Here is a 25,105-nt window from a genome sequence, read left to right as displayed (position 1 = left end):
CTGGTAATATGGCATTAACGCTCACTCCCTTTCCCTCTCTTACTTTCTCTATCACTTCTTCTACCACCTGGCCGCTCGGGCTCCTTCATCCTTTCAGCCCTCTACCATCTCTTTCTCCCTCTTCTTATTCCGTCCATCTCTCTGCTTTCTCCACTCCTATTATCACAAACCTCTCACTTCAACACATTCTAGAACAGCTTCCTACACTGATACACACACCCCTTTACCCTGTACCCATATTTTGGCCTGATAACTAGCATAGCTATGCTAGCGTTAGCGAGCAGTAGGAATCCCATTACCAGCTGTCACATCAATAATACCATTCTAGCATGACTGCGCTGCAACAAAATAAAATACTTTGATATAAACAAAATGCTTGCAGAGTATATAAGTGAATGAGTGTGTGTGTGTGTGTGTGTGTGTGTGTGTGTGTGTGTGTGTGTGTGTGTGTGTGTGTGTGTGATCATGTGTAATAGATAAGTTACAGAGTGTGTGACAGTCTTACAACTCGAAGACCATGTAGAGCATGCCATCTGAACTGTATGTCTCCACCAGCTCTACGATGTGAGGGTGCTTCAGCATGTGGCAGATGCTGGCCTCTCTCTTCAGATCTGTGGAGGTAAGTGAAAGAGAGAGAGAAAGGTTTGAGGTCAGGGGTTAGAATTCATGGTCTCTGGCTTTCTAGAGAAAAGCATCAGAACAACTCATGTACGGTAAATGAGAGGAAAAAACTATGCTCTACGTTAGGCTAGATCAGTAGACACACCTCATCGCTAGAACTATTCAATCTGAAAAATACATGTGGTAAATATCATGTGAGAGCTTGAGTTTTGGGGAGAGTGATGTGCATGGGGAGAAAATTTGATTGCTTGAACAAATCAATATTCTGAGTCTTCAACAGGGATGCAAATGGGGTATTGCACTGTCATCCTAAACAAGATGAATTGAAGGTATAAACTCAAACAGGTATTATAAACCTGGTGGTTCGAGCCCTGAATGCTGATTGGCTGAAAGCCGTGGCATGTCAGACAGTATACCACGGGTATGAAAATATTTATATATTACACTGGTAACCTGTTTATAATAGCAATAAGGCACCTCGGGAGGTTGTGGTATATGGCCAATATTCCACGGCTAAAGGTTGTATCCAGGCACCCATTGTTGTGTCGTGCATAAGAACAGCCCTATTGGCCATATATCACACCCTCTCGTGCCTTGCTTAAATAAGCCTGAGTGAGTGAGTGTGTGTGTCTGCTGTTAAGACTAGCCAACACTAGGGGAGCTATCAGGAGCTTACATGAAGCTTCATCCAAACAGGCAATGTGTGTTACTGTTACTCTCTCCACTCCTTCCCTCTGTCCAATGTGAGGTCCTACCGTGCCATCTTCCTACCTCCTCCCCTCCCTCTCTTTCTCCCTCCCTCCCATCCTGTGTTTATATGTGTGACCCAGTTGGCAAACAGAAATACCTCCAGCCTTTTATATTGACATTTGAGTCATTTAGTAGACGTTCTTATCCAGAGCGACTTACAGGAGTGAATGCATACATTTTCATTCATTTCCCCAGTATTGGTCCCCACTGTACTGCACTACACAGTGTACAAAATATTAAGGACACCTTCCTAATATTGAGTTGCACACCCCTCCCCCTTTTGTCCTCAGAACAGCCTCAATTCGTCGGGGCATGGACTCTACAAGGTGTCTAAAGCGTTCCACAGGGATGCTGGCACATGTTGACTCCAATGCTTCCCACAGTTGTCTGGCTGTCCTTTGGGTGGTGGACCATTCTTGATACACATGGGAAACTGTTGAGTGTGAAAAACCCAGCAGCGTTGTAGTTCTTGACACTCAAACGGGTGCGCCTGGCACCGACTACCATACCCCGTTCAAAGGCACCTAAATATTTTCTCTTGCCCATTCACTCTCTGAATGGCATACATAATCCAAATCTTAATTGTCTCAAGGCTTAAAAATCCTTATTTAACCTGTCTCCTCCCCTTCATCTACACTAACTGAAGTGGATTTAACAAGTGACATCAGTAAGGGATCATACTGTAGCTTTCACCTGGATTCACCTGGTCAGCCTATGTCATGGAAAGAGCAGGTGTCCTTAATGTTTTGTACACTCAGTGTACGCTACAGAGTGAGAGAACCAATAGATCAACACATGCTGCATGTTGTTTTGACTACAGCACTCTCTTCATCAAGCACTGGAATGTTAGACTTGCTTCTTCAGACACAATGGACCAGCGTTGCTCAGATCTATTTTCCTCTCTTCTCTTTCCTCCCTTTCCCTCTCCTGTTTTTGCCTCGCCCTGGGCTCTACGCTAATCTTTTTCTACAAGGAGCACGTGTGCGCCTACATTGGAAAATGTAGGTGCAACACAAAGATATTTAGGAGCACAATGAAACATATTTGAGGTAATAATGCTAAAATCCTTCAAATGTTTCTAGGTACTCTGGTGCTCCTAAATAAAAATGACAGGTCGCACAGCATAATATTTAGGCGCATATGCGGGTGAAAATGGTCGCACTGAAGAACCCCGTCTCAGCTCCTCTCCTCATCTATCCATCCCCTACAGAAGGCACTTAGCTTAACACCCACCTCCAGGCAACAGCTATTCTGGGAGGGTATATTGGAGCTAGACGAGTGAGATATCATATGTAATCTTGCGCGCACACACACACACACACACACACACACACACACACACACACGAGTGCGTGTATGATATACCTAACTTTTCGGCTTTATGCACACACTCCAGGAAAACACATTACTCCTCACTCTTAACAGCATTCACTTTTAATATCCTTCTCTGCAATATCACACACATAAAACCAAACTATGCAGACACACAAATACCACTACACACAAATTCTCATTCATACAGTACAGCCTGCAATACATTATGATGCAGCCGGAGGACATTAAACATTCATCAGCAGTGCCAATGTCAGAGCTCCAGGAGAAAGAAAGAAGGAAAATGAAAGAAAGAAAAGGAAGCAATGTGAAAGGAGATATCGGAGAGTGTCTTCCTCACACTTCCAAAAGAGCGTGGGTGGCGTTCCGTACACGGGAGAAATAATAATGGAGATCCTTCGCTACTTGACAACTATCGACCCATATCAAAATTGTCTGTACTGTCAAAGGTGTTGGAGTCCTTAGTTAGTTACCTCCAAGAAAACAACCTCTTAAATGGAATGCAATCAGGTTTTAGGTCTGGCCACAGCACTGTTTCAGCAACATTGAAGGTTTTAAATGACATCCACTGTACATTGTGTGTCTGTTTTTATTGATTTGTCGAAGGCTTTTGACACTGTGGACCATGCTGTGTTAGTGCAAAGGTTAAAATGTTGTGGAATTACTGGTCATGCTCTAGATTGGTTTATAAATTACCTATCAAATCGTACACAATGTGTAATAGCGGATGGTTGTAAATCTGAGTCCATAGAGGTGTGCTCAGGTGTTCCGCAAGGTTCTATTTTGGGCCCACTGTTGTTCATTTTGTATATCAACAACATTGGGGATCTTATTGAAACAGCGGATGTTCATTTTTATGCAGATGATACTGTTCTTTATTCAAGTGGTAGTAGTTTATCTTTAGCTTTTGAAAATGCCCAAAGAGTGTTGTTTTGCATGTCAGCAATCATGATTTCCAGATATAGGACCTACAAAATAAAGAAACAGTATGATGCTTGAACTAAATGTTTCAGCTCCCAGTAGAAGCTCCCAGGCCTCTGTGTGTCTGTGTGTCTGTCTGTGTGTGTGTGTGTGTGTGTTGGAAGTGACTGAATGGAAATGATTCTCAGATCACTGCATCAGTATTACAGCTGACCTCAGAATAGAGGCAATAAATGAGGAGGTAGGGAGCGTGAGAGAGAGAGAGAGAGAGAGAGATTGCATAAGTGTGGTTGAATGAAAGAGATTAAATGAATGAAAATTGGGAGGGAGAGAGGGAGGGAGGGAGATAGATATAGATCACACACAACAAGGCCATGTACTTTCTTCAAAGCCAGATCAAAACCCATAGGAGGAAAACACAAACCTCCATATGGCTTTGACACACATGCACACTGCAGGGGGCATGTCAAACAGTGCCATGTTCAATGACTCACCACAGATAAAGCAGTTAGAAGGGGAGGGGAGGAGGAGGGGAGGAGAGGGGTAGAGAGAGAGAGATCTCAATAGAGGTCCCCGTTTCTCCAGCTGGGAGTTAAAGCCTGCTCTGGAGGAGGCCCTGATCTGTGTGTGTGTGTGTGTGTGTGTGTGTGTGTGTGTGTGTGTGTACGTGCGCGCGGTGTGATGTTTCTGCTGCTGGTAGTCAATGGTACATGTAGTAGAGCTCTAGGTGCCAGGTGCCCCATTACTATAGCTACCACCTGGAGAGGAGGAGGAGGGATGGGGAGAGGGAGGGAGGGAGGGAGGGATGGGGAGAGGGATGGAGAGAGGGATAGGGAGAGATGGGGAGAGGGATGGGGAGAGAGACTGAAAGTGATGAATCTCTCTGGTTCTCAGGGCTGCTTTTCTCTCTTATCTCTTCTGCAGTCTGACCTATTCATCACACACCACTGGGACAGGGGGCCTCGGCAAGTGTGTGTGTTTGTAGATGGAGAGAATGTGCAAGCATGTGTGTGTGTGAAAGCTTTAGTGTGTGTGTGTGTGTGTGTGTGTGTGTGTGTGTGTGTGTGTGTGTGACCCCAGCTGGCCAATCGATCGCCGGCCCACGCCATTTCTTGGTCCTTCAGGCCCGTCCCTAGTTGTTGTGCAGCAGTGTGTGTGACTACTCTCCTGTATTAAAGCTGCTTGTTCAAGAGTAACTGTTCTATTTTCTATCACCCAACAAATGTGAAGTATAAAAACAAATCAACAAAGGGAACAGTGTTGCTGCCATCTAGAGTTTGTGTGTGTGTACGGTTGATAGATTTCTCAGCGCTCCGGCCAAGGCTTGTGATTGGATACAAACAGGTGGGAGGGTGATGGAGAGGAATGGGAGGCCAAGTGAAAGTTTAATTTGTGTTTTTCTCGGTCGTTTTCCATCCCTCTGTTTCCATCACTCGCTTTATGAGAAGGGAGGGATGACAGAAATCCCTGGCTCTGGTAGAAAAATATATATTTCTCCTCCGCGGAGCAGGATACATGATCCCTAGTTCAGAAGGGGTTTGTAGGGGATTGTCTGTGGAGTATGGTAGGAAGAGAAGCTAAGCTCAAATATTCATGCAGACTTAGAAAAGGACTTAACCTGACAGTGAGTTTTCATAGCACGCACGCACACACACGCACACGCACACACACACACACACACACAGCTCAATTCCATAAATTACTACAGAAGTAATAAATAATACTAGTAAATAATAATTGGAATTGTTATGCCAAACCGACTAGCACGGAGGGGAGCAGTGTTGTCTGGAGAAACCACAGATGTGTCCTGCATCAGGGGAACAGGCCGGATCAGCTACCTAACAACACAGTGACATATCATACTTCACTGTACTGAAATCTACCATTCAACACCCATCTGTGACTATACCTAGCCACACACATATACACATATCTCTTTGTCAAATCTTCTGCTAGTCCCTATACACTCCAGTGGGAAGAAATGAGAATGGAGATGGAAACATGAGAGTGGAGTGACAAACTGTACAACTGTATGACACTCAGACAACAGACAAAAGACAAGAGGACAGTCCCAGTTTTCCTCCGGAGATATTGGACAGTGCAATTTTTACTGTTGTCAGTATTCACATATGAAAGCTTGAGTCTGACACACGCAGACCACACACACTTAGAGATGGCAGTTCTGATCAACTTGATTCATTACTGAAGGGACTTGAGGGACCAGCAATAGAAATCAATAACCTTGTTTCACTTTTCTCATTTTAATTGTTCAGCAAAAAAGTATATTTTCCAGCAATGTAAAAACATAGCAGCTAGTACCAAGATACCCTACATGAATGTGGAATGTGCTTTGAGATCAGAATCAGGCATTAAAAGTCAATATTTTTCAAGGTTCCTAATGACAGAGCAGAGGATGTGATCAGCGGACAGGAAAGAACAGTTTCATTAGACAGCCTTCATAGAGCACAGAAAGACCGATCTCACAGAACCTCCCTCTGTCACGCCCTGACTTTAGTTATATTTGCTTTCTTTATTTTTGGTTAGGTCAGGGTGTGACAAGGGGTGGTTTGTTTAGTTTATGTATTGTCTAGGGGTTTTTGTCTTGTCTAGGGTTTTTTGTTATCTATGGGGATTTTGTATTGTCTAGGGGTTGTAGGTTTATGGTGGCCTGAGTGGGTTCCCAATCAGAGACAGCTGTTTATCGTTGTCTCTGATTGGGGAGCCTATTTAGGTTGCCATTTTCCATGTTGGTTTGGTGGGTAGTTGTCCATGTTTAGTTGCCTGTGAGCACTACGTTGGCGGCACGTTTCGTTTGTTAAGTATTCTTCGTGGAATTAAAATATGTATTTCAATCGCGCTGCACCTTGGTCCACTCCTTTAAACGGCTGTGACACCCTCTTTCTTTCCTTTTCTCTCTCTCCCTCCAAATTCACACCATTATTTCTCCCTCGCTCTCTTTATCCATTTCCTAATCTCTCACTCTACAGGTCTGCCTGCCTGTCTCTCTCTCTCCTTCTCATAGAAGGTAGGCGTTAGAGCTGTAATGGTCACTAAGTATAACGTGCCAGTGGTTGAGGTAATGGTAAGGCAGAGTACAGTGGTAATATAATGTAGATGTATGAGTCTCCATTGCAGATGAGATGCCATCAGTTACCTATGTGTGTGTTAGGCAATTATGCAAAGAATAGGCCCATACTCTGCTGCCAATTTACCCTCAATTGGCTCAGAGTGTGTGTGTGTGTGTGTGTGTTTGCCTGAGACAAGAAAAGGAAGATATATCATAATGGGTGGTTGAAGTAACTACAGTCCATATGTGGTCCTCTAAAATAAAGTGGCAGACTTCCCCGAGATTGAACCCTGCAATCTTCCCCTCTTAAAAACAAATAGAACAACTCTATTTCTCTCTCTTTCAGAGTGGACGAATGGCGCAGCAATGGATAGCTGCAGTTTTACGAGCTGCTGACCAATTCTGATATGTTGTGGGGGTTTTTCCACTGGTATGAACTTTTTTTGTACATAATGTTTCCGCCATCGTTTCCTATGACCGAAAAGAGCTTCTGGACATCAGAACAGTGGTCACTAACCTGGATGTGGATGAGGATTTCTACTTCAATGAGTTGGCGGCGCAGGACATACTGCTCACCCCGGACTAGGCCCTAATCCCCAACACTCAGAACAGGAAGTAACGGTGTAAGAGAGGCCGACGTGCGGGCATCCTGGCGAAACTACGTCGGCGAGTAAATAAATCGCCAATGTGCAATCACTGGAGAACTGGACGAGCTCCATTCGAGGTTAACCTATCAAGGGGACCTGAAGAACTGAAATATTGTGGCTGAACAAGGACATGGATAATATACAACTAGCTGGTTTTTCTATCCGTCAGCAGGACCGAACAGCAGCCTATGGTAAACTCAAGGGGGAGATGTGTCTCTGTGAACAACAGCTGGAGCGCGATCTCTAATATTAAGGAAGTCTCGAGGTTCTGCTCGCCTGAGTTAGATAAGCTGTAGACCAGTGGTTCTCAACTGGTTTTGCCTGGGGTCCCAAATTTGACAAGGACAATTTATTCACAAACCAATACTATGGACTGTTAATGATTGCATTTTGTAATGTTGTATTGCAGCTGCCTTCTTGGGCAGGCTTCACTTGCAAAATAGACTCTGTCTCACTGGGCTACTATTATGGTGTTAAAGAAAGTCATTACACAGACATATTAGCTGAGAAAACATTTATGATCAATCCAAGAGAATAAGCCGTTTAATTAGGCGGCCAGTTCAGGGGTGGGGTGTAATATATTATCAGACTCAGAACATGACATGAATACCAGTCCAACAATGTTAATGAACAGTAACACACACCAGTCCAATAATGTTAATGAACAGTATTATATACCAGTCCAACAATGTTAATGAACAGTATCACACACCAGTCCAACAATGTTAATGAACAGTATCACACACCAGTCCAATAATGTTAATGAACAGTATCACACACCAGTCCAACAATGTTAATGAACAGTATCACACACCAGTCCAACAATGTTAATAAACAGTATCACACACCAGTCCAACAATGTTAATGAACAGTATCACACACCAGTCCAATAATGTTAATGAACAGTATCACACACCAGTCCAACAATGTTAATGAACATATACCAGTCCAACAATGTTAATGAACAGTAACACACACCAGTCCAACAATGTTAATGAACAGTATCACACACCAGTCCAATAATGTTAATGACAGTAACACACACCAGTCCAACAATGTTAATGAACACATACCAGTCCAACAATGTTAATGAACATATACCAGTCCAACAATGTTAATGAACAGTAACACACACCAGTCCAACAATGTTAATGAACAGTATCACACACCAGTCCAACAATGTTAATGAACAGTATCACACACCAGTCCAATAATGTTAATGAACAGTATCACACACCAGTCCAACAATGTTAATGAACAGAAACACACACCAGTCCAATAATGTTAATGAACAGTAACACACACCAGTCCAGCAATGTTTATGAACAGTAACACACACCAGTCCAACAATGTTAATGAACAGTAACACACACCAGTCCAGCAATGTTAATGAACAGTATCACACACCAGTCCAACAATGTTAATGAACAGTATCACACACCAGTCCAACAATGTTAATGAACAGTATCACACACCAGTCCAACAATGTTAGTGAACAGTAACACACACCAGTCCAACAATGTTAATGAACAGAAACACACACCAGTCCAACAATGTTAATGAACAGTATCACACACCAGTCCAACAATGTTAATGAACAGTATCACACGCCAGTCCAACAATGTTAATGAACAGTAACACACACCAGTCCAATAATGTTAATGAACAGTATCACACACCAGTCCAACAATGTTAATGAACAGTAACACACACCAGTCCAACAATGTTAATGAACAGTATCACACACCAGTCCAACAATGTTAATGAACAGTAACACACACCAGTCCAACAATGTTAATGAACAGTATCACACACCAGTCCAATAATGTTAATGAACAGTATCACACACCAGTCCAACAATGTTAATGAACAGTAACACACACCAGTCCAACAATGTTAATGAACAGTATCACACACCAGTCCAACAATGTTAATGAACAGAAACACACACCAGTCCAATAATGTTAATGAACAGTATCACACACCAGTCCAACAATGTTAATGAACAGTAACACACACCAGTCCAACAATGTTAATGAACAGTATCACACACCAGTCCAATAATGTTAATGACAGTAACACACACCAGTCCAACAATGTTAATGAACACATACCAGTCCAACAATGTTAATGAACATATACCAGTCCAACAATGTTAATGAACATATACCAGTCCAACAATGTTAATGAACAGTAACACACACCAGTCCAATAATGTTAATGAACAGTATCACACACCAGTCCAATAATGTTAATGAACAGTATCACACACCAGTCCAATAATGTTAATGAACAGTAACACACACCAGTCCAACAATGTTAATGAACAGTATCACACACCAGTCCAACAATGTTAATGAACAGTAACACACACCAGTCCAACAATGTTAATGAACAGTAACACACCAGTCCAACAATGTTAATGAACAGTATCACACACCAGTCCAACAATGTTAATGAACAGTAACACACACCAGTCCAACAATGTTAATGAACAGTATCACACACCAGTCCAACAATGTTAATGAACAGTATCACACACCAGTCCAACAATGTTAATGAACAGTATCACATACCAGTCCAACAATGTTAATGAACAGAAACACACACCAGTCCAACAATGTTAATGAACAGAAACACACACCAGTCCAACAATGTTAATGAACAGAAACACACACCAGTCCAACAATGTTAATGAACAGTATCACACACCAGTCCAACAATGTTAATGAACAGTAACACACCAGTCCAACAATGTTAATGAACAGAAACACACACCAGTCCAACAATGTTAATGAACAGTAACACACACCAGTCCAACAATGTTAATGAACAGTAACACACACCAGTCCAACAATGTTAATGAACAGTATCACACACCAGTCCAATAATGTTAATGAACAGTATCACACACCAGTCCAATAATGTTAATGAACAGTAACACACACCAGTCCAACAATGTTAATGAACAGTAACACACCAGTCCAACAATGTTAATGAACAGTAACACACCAGTCCAACAATGTTAATGAACAGAAACACACACCAGTCCAACAATGTTAATGAACAGAAACACACACCAGTCCAACAATGTTAATGAACAGTAACACACACCAGTCCAACAATGTTAATGAACAGTAACACACACCAGTCCAACAATGTTAATGAACAGTATCACACACCAGTCCAATAATGTTAATGAACAGTATCACACACCAGTCCAATAATGTTAATGAACAGTAACACACACCAGTCCAACAATGTTAATGAACAGTAACACACCAGTCCAACAATGTTAATGAACAGTAACACACCAGTCCAACAATGTTAATGAACAGAAACACACACCAGTCCAACAATGTTAATGAACAGAAACACACACCAGTCCAACAATGTTAATGAACAGTAACACACACCAGTCCAACAATGTTAATGAACAGTAACACACACCAGTCCAACAATGTTAATGAACAGTAACACACACCAGTCCAACAATGTTAATGAACAGTATCACACACCAGTCCAATAATGTTAATGAACAGTAACACACACCAGTCCAACAATGTTAATGAACAGTAACACACCAGTCCAGCAATGTTAATGAACAGTATCACACACCAGTCCAACAATGTTAATGAACAGTATCACACACCAGTCCAACAATGTTAATGAACAGTATCACATACCAGTCCAACAATGTTAATGAACAGAAACACACACCAGTCCAACAATGTTAATGAACAGAAACACACACCAGTCCAACAATGTTAATGAACAGAAACACACACCAGTCCAACAATGTTAATGAACAGTATCACACACCAGTCCAACAATGTTAATGAACAGTAACACACCAGTCCAACAATGTTAATGAACAGAAACACACACCAGTCCAACAATGTTAATGAACAGTAACACACACCAGTCCAACAATGTTAATGAACAGTAACACACACCAGTCCAACAATGTTAATGAACAGTATCACACACCAGTCCAATAATGTTAATGAACAGTATCACACACCAGTCCAATAATGTTAATGAACAGTAACACACACCAGTCCAACAATGTTAATGAACAGTAACACACCAGTCCAACAATGTTAATGAACAGTAACACACCAGTCCAACAATGTTAATGAACAGAAACACACACCAGTCCAACAATGTTAATGAACAGAAACACACACCAGTCCAACAATGTTAATGAACAGTAACACACACCAGTCCAACAATGTTAATGAACAGTAACACACACCAGTCCAACAATGTTAATGAACAGTATCACACACCAGTCCAATAATGTTAATGAACAGTATCACACACCAGTCCAATAATGTTAATGAACAGTAACACACACCAGTCCAACAATGTTAATGAACAGTAACACACCAGTCCAACAATGTTAATGAACAGTAACACACCAGTCCAACAATGTTAATGAACAGAAACACACACCAGTCCAACAATGTTAATGAACAGAAACACACACCAGTCCAACAATGTTAATGAACAGTAACACACACCAGTCCAACAATGTTAATGAACAGTAACACACACCAGTCCAACAATGTTAATGAACAGTAACACACACCAGTCCAACAATGTTAATGAACAGTATCACACACCAGTCCAATAATGTTAATGAACAGTAACACACACCAGTCCAACAATGTTAATGAACAGTAACACACCAGTCCAGCAATGTTAATGAACAGTAACACACCAGTCCAATAATGTTAATGAACAGTATCACACACCAGTCCAACAATGTTAATGAACAGTAACACACCAGTCCAGCAATGTTAATGAACAGTAACACACCAGTCCAACAATGTTAATGAACAGAAACACACACCAGTCCAACAATGTTAATGAACAGAAACACACACCAGTCCAACAATGTTAATGAACAGTATCACACACCAGTCCAACAATGTTAATGAACAGTATCACACACCAGTCCAACAATGTTAATGAACAGTAACACACACCAGTCCAACAATGTTAATGAACAGTAACACACCAGTCCAACAATGTTAATGAACAGAAACACACCAGTCCAGCAATGTTAATGAACAGTAACACACCAGTCCAACAATGTTAATGAACAGAAACACATAAGTGTTTAAAATAGAAAAAAAAACAATCTTAGGATTTTTGAATCATCAATTACCATGTGAATAGTTTCACAACCTTGACGTTTTTAAAAGGTGTAAGTTAACCAGTTCAATAAAATGTAATATGAATGTCATAATGAATTAACAATAACAATTGACATAGTGAACAATAACTCATGAACCTGTTTATTTATTGTGTGCGTGGCCTATCAGTGGGAAAGCTGGGGGTGTTTCTTCAGTTTGATACGTTTATTGAAGTCCGGGGTTGACAGGGACACTAAGAGGTCATTCTAGCTGTCCAGTTTGTTTCTTCTTTTAGTTTTCAGCACGACCATAGCAGAGAAGCCACTTTCACACAGATATGTAGTGCTGAACGGCAGCATGATTCTGATTGCACGGCAGGCGAGAGCAGGATACTCTCCCACTACGCTGCACCAGAACTGTGCCAGTGTCATTTCCGGCGCATGCTCAGTCCGCCATCAAATGACACTTCCAACAGCTGTCATCTTAATTGCTTGGCAACATGACGCATCCCATCTCCACTCAAAATGGGGTCGCGTATCCAGTCATCTTGTCTCCTGTTCTCCTCCGGGGAGTAGTCGCAAAACTTTCCCTGCAGCTTGACAAGATACTGTTTAATGTTTTTTTCCCAGTGTGTCGCCGTGCAACTTGTTGAGCAGATTCTGAATCTCAAAATCAGCATTGGGAAACATGTCAATCCTCCCGTTAGAAACATGCTTTGACAAAACGGCAAGCTTCATCTTGAAGGCATCCACTTTATCCATTTGTTCAAAACAATTGGCCCCCTCCCTTGCATTGACACATTGAGAGAATTCAGATGATCAAAAATATCCGCCAGGTAGGCAACCTGCACCAGCCATTCCTCACAATTGAAATGTTCGGCCAAAGGTGACTCGTTTTCCGAAAGATACGGAGCAATCTCCGCGCGAAGCTCATAAAAGCGACCCAACACTTTACCCCTGGAAAGCCAGCGGACCTCTGCATGATAAAGCAGCTGCTGGTGCTCCCTCCTCATATCCCTGCAGAAGGCCTGGAAACACCTGCTTTTCGTGGAACTCTTTTTGATATAGTTGACACACTTGATCACATCCTGGAGAGTGGCGTGGAGCTCAGGCACCATGTATTTCGCTGCCAATGCCTCCCTGTGTAGGAAGCAGTGGTTCCTTTTTGCACTTGGTGCACTCTCCATGATCCGCTTTACTACTCTGGAGTGCTTTCCCGTCATGGCAGCTGCCCCATCAAGTGGTCACACCAACTCACCCATCCCAGGCCAGTCCCACGATGCCCAGGTATCCTACATGTCCATTGTGTTAAAGACAGCCTCTGCACAACTGAGCAAGAGGACAAGTACATTAGAGTGTCTAGTTTGAGAAACAGACGCCTCACAAGTCCTCAACTGGCAGCTTCATAAAATTTTTGCGTGTACTATTTAATGAAGCTGCCAGTTGAGGACTTGTGAGGCATCTGTTTATCAAACTACACACTAATGTACTTGTCCTCTTGCTCAGTTGTGCACCAGGGCCTCCCACTCCTCTTTCCATTCTGGTTAGCCAGTTTGCTCTGTTCTGTGAAGGGAGTAGTACACATCGTTATACGAGATCTTCAGTTTCTTGGCAATTTCTCGCATGGAATAACCTTAATTTCTCAGAACAAGAATAGACTAATGAGTTTCAGAAGAAAGTACTTTGTTTCTAGCCATTTTCAGGCTGTAATCGAACCCACAAATGCTGATGCTCCAGATACTCAACTAGTCTAAAGAAGGCCAGTTTTATTGCTTCTTTAATCAGAACAACAGTTTTCAGCTGTGCTAACATAATTGCAAATGGGTTTTCTAATGATCAATTAGCCTTTTCAAATGATACACTTGCATTAGCTAACACAATGTGCCATTGGAACACAGGGGTGATGGTTGCTGATAATGGGCCTCTGTACGCTTATGTAGATATTCCATAAAAAATCTGCAATTTCCAGCTACAATAGTCATTTACAACATTAACAATGTCTACACTGTATTTCTGATCAATTTGATGTTATTTTAATGGACTTTTTTTTTTGCTTTACTTTCAAAAACAAGGACATTTCTAAGTGACACAACTTTTGAACGGTAGTGTATGCATTGAGCTTATCTGATGCTTTAAGCACACTGTTTGATGAAATAAGACACAAATGGCTCAAGAGTGAGCCAGAGATCAAGACAACCATAAGAAATAAAACTTTACCTGACCATCCTCCTCCTGTCCCTAATGGCTTTCGCAGATTGTGCCACTACTCTCCTGAAGTTGCCGGTAATAGGCTGCACGAGGAGTCTGCGATCTTTCTCATGTGGAATGCCAATTTATCTTACGATTTCTACCGATCCGCCTGCCAGCCAGTTATGGTTTTCATATGCACATTTTCGTGGAACAGCTTCATTTAATTTATATCCATTGTATAATGATTGTAATTAATCCAAATTATATCCAAACCTAAAGCCAACAATTAAAAACATTGCAGCCTGCAGGTAGAAATGATCCTGATAAAAATGTATTTCCTATAAATCACATTGGCTTTGCATGGGCCTGTCTGCAACAAACTTGAAACATTGTATAAACTATTTACTAATTGGCCTGGCCCAAAGCTTGAACTAGCAAACTTGCAATATTGTATCATATATTCTGCGACCTCAGAGACTCGCAAATACATTGAGGAGGAAAAAACAGACTTAGTTTGCTTGATGTTTGAGGTGAAGAAAACATTACTTTGAGAAGCGCCACAGCTCATTAGTGGTGGGGCGTTAAGCCAATCAGAAATACTATCAGATCCCCAAATGGGCTCATTTATATCAGTCCCTCAGGATTCAGCGATTCTGCGATCGCATAATTCGATGCAAAATGAACCAATCAGCGCATATTATGAGGGCTCGCAATTTTGACCAATCCCTGCACTTTTAGCGCATAAAAGGGTCCAATCAAACGCGGGTTCGTAATTTTGACCAATTACTGCACTGTTCACGTGCGAAGATGGGTGATATTTGATTGATATCTATTAATTGTACTGCCTGTCAGCAATCTAATTTTCCAACAAAAATAACAGCTAACGACCGTGCAAAACAATTTCCTAATGCAAAGCATATGACAATGCCAGAACAGTTCCCATGACTGAAGTGGTAGCAGGGAAGACTGTGGCAAGCACTGAAAGTATCAAGGTGAGTGGCGTTTTACTCAAACCTTTACTCTGCTAACCTTGACTTTAGTAGGGTGGTCGGTACTCTGCTCTCCCCAGTCTGTCTATGGAGAGCGCTGCTCAAAGCACTGAGTGCAATTTGTCAGCTTTGCCGTTTTAAACTCTCTGTAAAACTTAATACGGATCACGAAAGCACAATCTCTCTGGATTTTTTAGAAATGGTAATACTGTTTTAAAAAAGTACATATCAACCACAATACTACATTTTTACGTTTTCTGTTCTTTATCTCCCTTATGACCCTTTCAGGAAAAAAATCACAATCTTTTATTATATTTTGAAGACAACTTATTAGAAAGAAATATCGATCCGCATCCATCTCTGCAGCTCTCCACCAATCAGGCCTTTATGGTAGAGTGGCCAGACGGAAGCCACTCCTCAGTAAAAGGCACATGACAGCCGCTTGGAGTTTTCCAAAAGGTACCTAAAGACTCCCAGACCATGAGAAACAAGATTCTCTGGTCTGATGAAACCCAAGATTTAACTATTGGGCCTGAATGCCAAGCGTCACATCTGGAGGAAACCAGGGACCGCTCATCACCTGGCCAATACCATGCCTATGGTGAAGCATGGTGGTGGCAGCATCATGCTGTGGGGATGTTTTTCAGCGGCAGGGACTGGGAGACTCGTCGAGATAGAGGGAAAGATGAATGGAGCAAAGTACAGAGAGATCCTTGATGAAAAACTGCTCCAGAGCGCTCAGGACCTCAGACTGGGGTGAAGGTTCATCTTCCAACAGGACAACGACCCTAAGCACACAGCCAAGACAACGCAGGAGTGGCTTGGGACAAGTCTCTGAATGTCCTTGAGTGGCCCAGCCAGAGTCCGGACTTGAACCCGATCGAACATCTCTGAAGACCTGAAAATAGCTGTGCATTTTCTGACAGAGCTTGAGAGGATCTGCGGTTAAGAATGGGAGAAACTCACCAAATACAGGTGTGCCAAGCCTGTAGCGTCATACCCAAGAAGACTCGAGACTGTAATCGCTGCCAAAGGTGCTTCAACAAAGTAGTGAGTAAAGGGTCTGAATACTTATGTAAATGTAATATTTCAGTTTTTTATTGTTGATACATTTGCAAAAATGTCGTAAAAAAACTTTTTTTGCTTTGTCATTATAGGGTAAAGAGAGACCTAAGACAACAACATAGCATGGTAGCAACACCACATGACAACAACATGTTAGCAACACAACATGGCAGCAGCACAACATGGTACAAACATTTTTGGGAACAGACAACAGCACAAAGGCAAGAAGGTAGAGACAATAATACATCATGCGAAGCATGAGTGTCCATAATTGAGTCTTTGAATGAAAAGATGGGAGATAAAAGCTGTCCAGTTTGAGTGTTTTTTGCAGCTCGATCCAGTCGCTAACTGCAGCGAATTGAAAAGAGGAGCAACCCAGGGATGTGTGTGCTTTGGGGACCTTTAACAGAATGTGACTGGCAGAATGAGTGTTGTATGTGGAGGATGAGGGCTGCAGTAGATTTCTCAGATGGGGGGAGTGAGGCCTAAGAGAGTTTTATAAATAAGCATCAACCAGTGGGTCTTGCGATGGGTATACAGAGATGACCAGTTTACAGAGGAGTATAGAGTGCAGTGATGTGTCCTATAAGGAGCATTGGTGGCAAATATGATGGCTGACTGGTAAAGAACATCTAGTGATGCAGCCAGTCAAGATTGTCTCAATGGTGCTGAAAACTCCCTCGGGAGGTAGACTGGTCGGCATTTAACAATCAGGCATGCCATTTTTAACCTCTCCCTGACCCAGTCTGTAATATCTACATGTTTCAAGCAGACCACCACAGTCCCTGTGCACAAGAATGCGAAGGTAACCTGTCTAAATGACTATCGCCCCGTAGCACTCACATCTGTAGCCATGAAATGCTTTGAAAGGCTGGTCATGGCTCACATCAACACCATCATCCCAGACACCCTGGACCCACTCCAATTCGCATACCGCCCCAACAGATCCACAGATGACACAATCTCTATTGAACTCCACACTGCCCTTTCCCACATGGACATGAGGAACACCTACAGTGGGGAGAACAAGTATTTGATACACTGCCGATTTTGCAGGTTTTCCTACTTACAAAGCATGTAGAGGTCTGTCATTTTTATCATAGGTACACTTCAACTGTGAGAGACGGAATCTAAAACAAAAATCCAGAAAATCACATTGTATGATTTTTAAATAATTAATTTGCATTTTATTGCATGACATAAGTATTTGATCACCTACCAACCAGTAAGAATTCCGGCTCTCACAGACCTGTTAGTTTTTCTTTAAGAAGCCCTCCTGTTCTCCACTCATTACCTGTATTAACTGCACCTGTTTGAACTCGTTACCTGTATAAAAGACACCTGTCCACACACTCAATCAAACAGATTCCAACCTCTCCACAATGGCCAAGACCAGAGAGCTGTGTAAGGACATCAGGGATAAAATTGTAGACCTGCACAAGGCTGGGATGGGCTACAGGACAATAGGCAAGCAGCTTGGTGAGAAGGAAACAACTGTTGGCGCAATTATTAGAAAATGGAAGAAGTTCAAGATGACGGTCAATCACCCTCGGTCTGGGGCTCCATGCAAGATTTCACCTCGTGGGGCATCAATGATCATGAGGAAGGTGAGGGATCAGCCCAGAACTACACGGCAGGACCTGGTCAATGACCTGAAGAGAGCTGGGACCACAGTCTCAAAGAAAACCATTAGTAACACACTACGCCGTCATGGATTAAAATCCTGCAGCGCACGCAAGGTCCCCCTGCTTAAGCCAGTGCATGTCCAGGCCCGTCTGAAGTTTGCCAATGACCATCTGGATGATCCAGAGGAGGAATGGGAGAAGGTCATGTGGTCTGATGAGACAAAAATAGAGCTTTTTGGTCTAACTCCACTCGCCGTGTTTGGAGGAAGAAGAAGTATGAGTACAACCCCAAGAACACCATCCCAACCGTGAAGCATGGAGGTGGAAACATCATTCTTTGGGGATGCTTTTCTGCAAAGGGGACAGGACGACTGCACCGTATTGAGGGGAGGATGGATGGGGCCATGTATCGCGAGATCTTGGCCAACAACCTCCTTCCCTCAGTAAGAGCATTGAAGATGGGTCGTGGCTGGGTCTTCCAGCATGACAACGACACGAAGCACACAGCCATGGCAACTAAGGAGTGGCTCCGTAAGAAGCATCTCAAGGTCCTGGAGTGGCCTAGCCAGTCTCCAGACCTGAACCCAATAGAAAATCTTTGGAGGGAGCTGAAAGTCCGTATTGCCCAGCGACAGCCCCGAAACCTGAAGGATCTGGAGAAGATCTGTAGGGAGGAGTGGGCCAAAATCCCTGCTGCAGTGTGTGCAAACCTAGTCAAGAACTACAGGAAACGTATGATCTCTGTAATTGCAAACAAAGGTTTCTGTACCAAATATTAAGTTCTGCTTTTCTGATGTATCAAATACTTATGTCATGCAATAAAATGCAAATTAATTACTTAAAAATCATACAATGTGATTTTCTGGATTTTTGTTTTAGATTCCGTCTCTCATAGTTGAAATGTACCTATGATAAAAATTACAGACCTCTACATGCTTTGTAAGTAGGAAAACCTGCAAAATCGGCAGTGTATCAAATACTTGTTCTCCCCACTGTATGTGAGAATGCCGTTCATTATCTACAGCTCAGAGTTCCACATAGTGCCCTCTAAGTTCATCACTAAGCTAAGGACTTTGGGACTGAACACCTCCCGCTGAAACTGGATCCTGGGGCCCGAGTTCCCTGCCGCCCAGGACTTCTATCCTAGCGGTGTCAGAGGAAGGCCTTAAACATTGTCAAAGATTTCAGCCACCCAAGTCATAGACTGATCCCCTTCCTACCGCAAGGCAAGCGGTACCGATGCACCATGTCTGGAACCAACAGGACCCTGAACAGCTTCAACCCCCAAGCGATAAGACTGCTAAATAGTTAGTTAAATAGTAAACCAAATAGCTACCGGACTATCTGCATTGGCCTTTTTGCACTAACTTGTTTTACTCATCACATACGCTGCTGCTACTGTTTATTATCTATCCTGTTGCCTAGTCACTTTATTCCTAGTTATATGTACTGTACATATCTACCTCAATTACCTCGTACCCCAGCACATCGACTCGGTACTGGTACCCCGTGTATATAGCCAAGATATCGTTACTCATTGTGTATTTATTATTACTTTTATTATTATGGGTTATTACTTTTCTATTATTTCTCTATTCTCTCTCTCTCTGCATTGTTGGGAAGGGCCCGTAAGAAAGCATTTCTCTGTTAGTCTCCACCTGTTGTTTACGAAGCATGTGACAAATAAAATTAGATTTGATATGAGGCCTGTGCACTGCGTCTGGTGCTTTGTGCAGACAATTTCATGACTCACTGGCCTCTTTGTGATTAGTTTGCTTTCGGAAAAAACAAAGTACCAAAATGTCTATCGTGATAGTTTTTACCTCAGAGGCAGGGCTAAAGGGTTATTTGGAGTACCAATTCAGAGTGAGGACACACACACACACACACACACACACACACACACACACACACACACACACACACACACACACACACACACACACACACACACACACACACACACACACACACACACACACACACACACACACACACACACACACACACACACACACACACACACACAGCTGATAAGTGTGTATATTTGTGTCTATAACCACCAGCATCCACACACAACAGAGAGAGAGAGAGTGATATATAGTGTGTGCGTATGTTTTCTTACCCTCTGTGCTGAGTCCAGGGCTGGAAGTAAACTGGGCCACATCTACAATCTTCACAGCAAACTGCTGTCCTGTGTCTCTGTTTATACATCTCCTCACCACGCTGAACGGACCCCTGCACAGGAAAGAACACACACACCTTAACATCTCATACCTTTATACAGAACAGAACACCTTTACATCCCATACCTTTATACATAGGACAGAACACCTTAACATCCCATACCTTTATACATAGGACAGAATACCTTAACATCCCATACCTTTATACATAGGACAGAACACCTTTACATCCCATACATAGGACAGAATACCTTAACATCTCATCATTAAATACAAAAGAAACACAAATAGTGGGTTGTTCCATTTTGTATATATTGTAATAACTTTTTAACCGTACCCCTTTTGATTTACAGTACCAGTCAAAAGTTGGGACACACCTACTCATTCAAGGGTTTTTCTTTATTTTGACTATTTTCTACATTGTAGAATAATAGTGAAGACATCAAAACTATGAAACAACACACATGGAATCATGTAGTAACCAAAAAAAGTGTTAAACAAATCAAAATATATTTTATACTTCAGATTCTTCAAATTAGCCACCCTTTGCATCGAGGACAGCTTTGCACATTCTTGGCATTCTCTCAACCAGCTTCACATGGGATGCTTTTCCAACAGTCTTGAAGGAGTTCCCACATATGCTGAGCACTTGTTGGCTGCTTTTCCTTCACTCTGCGGTCCAACTCATCCCAAACCATCTCAATTGGGTTGAGGTCAGGTGATTGTGGAGGCCAGATCATCTGATGCAGCACTCCATCACTCTCCTTCTTGGTCAAATAGCCCTTACACAGCCTTGAGGTGTTTTGGCTCATTGTCCTGTTGAAAAACAAATGATAGTCCCACTAAGCACAAACCAGATGGGATGGCGTATCGCTGCAGGATGCTGTGGTAGCCATGCTGGTTAAGTGTGCCTTGAATTCTAAATAAATCACTGACAGTGTCAACAGCAAAGCACCCCCACACCATCACACTTCCTCCTCCATGCTTCACAGTGGGAACCTCACATGCGGAGATCATCCGTTCACTTACTCTGCGTCTCACAAAGACACGCAGTTGGAACCAGAAATCTCAAATGTGGACTCATCAGACCAAAATGACAGATTTTCACCGGTCTAATGTCCGTTGCTTGTATTTCTTGGCCCAAGCAAGTCTCTTCTTCTTATTGGTGTCCGTCCTTTAGCAGTGGTTTCTTTGCAGCAAATCGACCATGAAGGTCTGATTCACACAGTCTCCTCTGAATAGTTGATGTTGAGATGTGTCTGTTACTTGAACTCTGTGAAGCATTTATTGCCAAAACAATTAGGAGATAGATGTGCTCAAAGCTGACCCATTTTGCAAACCCCACCCTCCCACGAGACATCCATGTCTTCAACACTGGAAAAGATAAATGTTTGAGTTTGAAGGGGTGCGGTCAAAAAGTGATTGAAATCAAATAGAAAGACCCTAGTACAAGTATAGTCTTAAACAGATGAATGTATTCATTCAATTGTTCCTTAACGTATCTGCAGTAACCAAAAGCAAGACATTGAGGCTGAATATGATTACACTATATAAAAACATCATAGCTAAAAGAGTTGAGGTCAGTTCCATCAACTTCAGTCAGTTCTGATATTGAATCATTCTAAGATGAGGAAAATGTAAACCACAACAGTGACCTTAACACAGATGGAGTTGACCCTGAGTCAGTGAGAGGTGTTTAGTAAATACAAGGTTTCCGCTGCCCTCGCAGACCTCTCACAGTAGCTTGGCAGTTGGCACAGAGCAGAAGGCACACACACACACACCCACACACATATATACACACACACAGAGAGAGAGAGAGACACACACACACATTCCTTGGAAAGCAAGAGCCTCTCCTGCCTCAGGTGTGTGTATGCTAGACAACGTCTGATTAAAGATGACCCAGTTCACACACACCCTCAGAGAATACAAAGAGACTGAATGTGAGTGTGCGTTTGTGCATGCGTGTGGGACAGTTTGAGTGCATTGCTGTCGCTCTCCTTTCATATTCCCTCCCTGTCCGACTCCTTCATCTCTCTACCCCTCCCATCTTTCTCTCCCTCTCCCCACTTCTCTCCCCCCCCCCTTCCCATCTCTTCAATTCAATTAAAAGGGATTTGTTGGCATGAGAAACATATGTTTACATTGCCAAAGCAAGTGAAATCGAAAAAACAAAAGGGAAATAAGATAAATAAACAATCAGAAATGAACAGTAAACATTACACACAAGTTTTAATATAGATGTTTCAAATGGTATATTATTGGCTATATGCAATGTGCAATGTAACAATATGCAAAACGAACGGGAAAATAAGGGGCCTCTCTCTATGCCTCACCATCTCTCTCTACCCCCATCTGTCTGAACTGTTAGTGAACTGAGGGAGAGTGGTGAGCTGAATTCACCAGCAGAGCAGCTTTTAACCAGGAGACAGAGAAAACCTATTCACACATACTTCCCGTTGAGCATTGGGAATATTCTACTAAACTCACACAATCATTGTCATCACCAAGCGGCAGTCAAAACTAGTGGTTATATATAGATGAACAGCTCTCCAGCCTGAGTGCCTGTGTGTGTTTCACCATCTCTGGGCAGTGTTTCTCTGTACATCACCCCTCTGAAGCTAAGCAGCTTTAATCTGATCACCATCTGCTATACACACACACACACACTTAGATAGCAATAACGCTGAGTAAAGTGTAATCATTTTGACCTGGCTGCCTGTCATTTTTTATGGAGGTCAAAATCCATTCCAATAACCAAGCTCACACACTCACACGTGCACGTTCAGGCATACAGGAACAGTGTATATGAGAAGTAGTGTAGTGCATTTGTTCAAGTTCTTTATTCTCTGCTGGAGTTCCCTTAGAAACAAGGCAGCACCTTCTCTCTTAACGAGTGAAACCCAATAGCATACAGTTACAGTTAATGAATAAACAATGACTCCACAGCTTCCCCTCCAAGAGAAAGGAGATATAGCCTACAGGAGAGAGGAAGGAAGAGAGAGAGAGAGAGAGCGAGAGAGCGAGAGAGCGAGAGAGCGAGAGAGCGAGAGAGAGAGAGAGAGAGAGAGGGGAAGATGGGGATTAGTGTATAGGATTGCTCCTTTTGGCCGTTGGTCACGGAGCAGAGACAGAAACCCCTAAATCTTCAGAGGAAGAGGGATAGTGAAGTCTACATTTGTGTGTTTGTGTGTGTGACAGCAAGAGAGAGCTAGTGAGACAGAGGGTACTGCAGAAGTCTCTCTGAGCATAACAGGGACATTTATCATGCAATAAATAAAGAATATAAATACACACACAGCATAACTCCTGGCAGAGCTCCTGGGTCAACAGCTTAGCGAAAGGAAACATTCCGAGGTTTCCACGGCTGAAGTCACATGAAAGACATTTAGATTTAACGGTTGTTTGATCGGTAATTAGCAACGGTGTTAGCCACTGAAAACACACACTGTAAATTCCTCCTCAGCCCAGCTCATGCATCTGAAACCAGGCAGATGTGCTCTGATGTTGTGGCCAGAGAGAGGAGAGAGAGAGAGAGAGCTATACTTAAACTCTAACATCATCCTCAGCTCAAACACCAAATTGAGACTGCATGCATAATTCTTCAAAAAATATCCTCCATGTACAACGTAAATTCTACAACCACCTAAAAGGAAGCGATTCACAAACCATCAGCTTCAGAGAAATTAACCTGGAGAAGAGCCCCCTAAGCAAGCTGGTCCTGGGGCTCTGTTCACAAACACAAACAGACCCCACAGAGCACCAGGACAGCAACACAATTAGACCCAACCAAATGATGAGAAAACAAAAAGATAATTACTTGACACATTGGAAAGAATTGACAAAAAACAGACCAAACTAGAACGCTATTTGGCCCTAAACAGAGAGTACACAGTGGCAGAATACCTGACCACTGTGACTGACCCAAAATGAAGGAAATCTTTGACTATGTACAGACTCAGTGAGCATAGCCTTGCTATTGAGAAAGGCCGCCATAGGCAGACCTCGTTCTCAAGAGAAGACAGGCTATATCCACACTGCCCACACAATGAGGTGGAAGCTGAGCTGCACATCCTAACCTCCAAATGTATAACCATAGAGACACATATTTCCCTCAGGTTACACAGACCCACAAAAAAAATCACATTTTGATAAACTCCCATATCTATTGGGTGAAATACCAGTGTACAATCACAGCAGCAAGATCAGTGACCTGTTGCCACAAGAAAAGGGCCAACCAGTGAAGAACAAAGACCATTGTAAATACAACCCCTTTTAAACAGAAAATTCAACAACACACATTTGGCCTTTTCTTTATTCGAATACCTGTACCCCATTATAAACATCCCTACAGTAAACTCCACCCCCAACAATTCATGTTTCTGTAATGATCAGTGATGGGCAGGATATGCAGGCAGCTAAGGTGAACTGGGGAAAGAGCAAAGCTCTTATGTGGGGCATGGAGGGGTGGGTCCAGGGGGTGCTTCCAGGGGGTGCGCAGTGGGGTTGTGAAGTGCTTCCCATTTTGGGGGTGTACATGGGCTCGGAGAGGTGGGTCAGGAAGAA

At 42.6% G+C, this 25,105-nt stretch overlaps 1 protein-coding gene across 17 annotated transcripts in view; it reads right to left on the bottom strand.

Annotated features, from left to right (window-relative positions):
- caska (calcium/calmodulin-dependent serine protein kinase a) overlaps window positions 1-25,105 on the bottom strand; it is a 228,309-nt gene that overhangs the window by 116,316 nt on the left and 86,888 nt on the right. For all 17 annotated transcript variants that reach the window (XM_071340850.1, XM_071340860.1, XM_071340865.1 and 14 more), the window contains exons 2-3: window positions 20,476-20,588; window positions 506-611 (exon numbers count right to left, since the gene is read on the bottom strand). In XM_071340850.1, coding sequence (XP_071196951.1) covers window positions 506-611; window positions 20,476-20,588 — 219 coding nt within the window. The remainder of the gene's footprint in view (window positions 1-505; window positions 612-20,475; window positions 20,589-25,105) is intronic.

This window comes from Salvelinus alpinus, chromosome 14, assembly GCF_045679555.1.
Source record: "Salvelinus alpinus chromosome 14, SLU_Salpinus.1, whole genome shotgun sequence".
Classification (NCBI taxonomy): Eukaryota; Metazoa; Chordata; class Actinopteri; order Salmoniformes; family Salmonidae; genus Salvelinus; species Salvelinus alpinus.
This window is presented reverse-complemented; position numbering and strand designations above follow the sequence as displayed.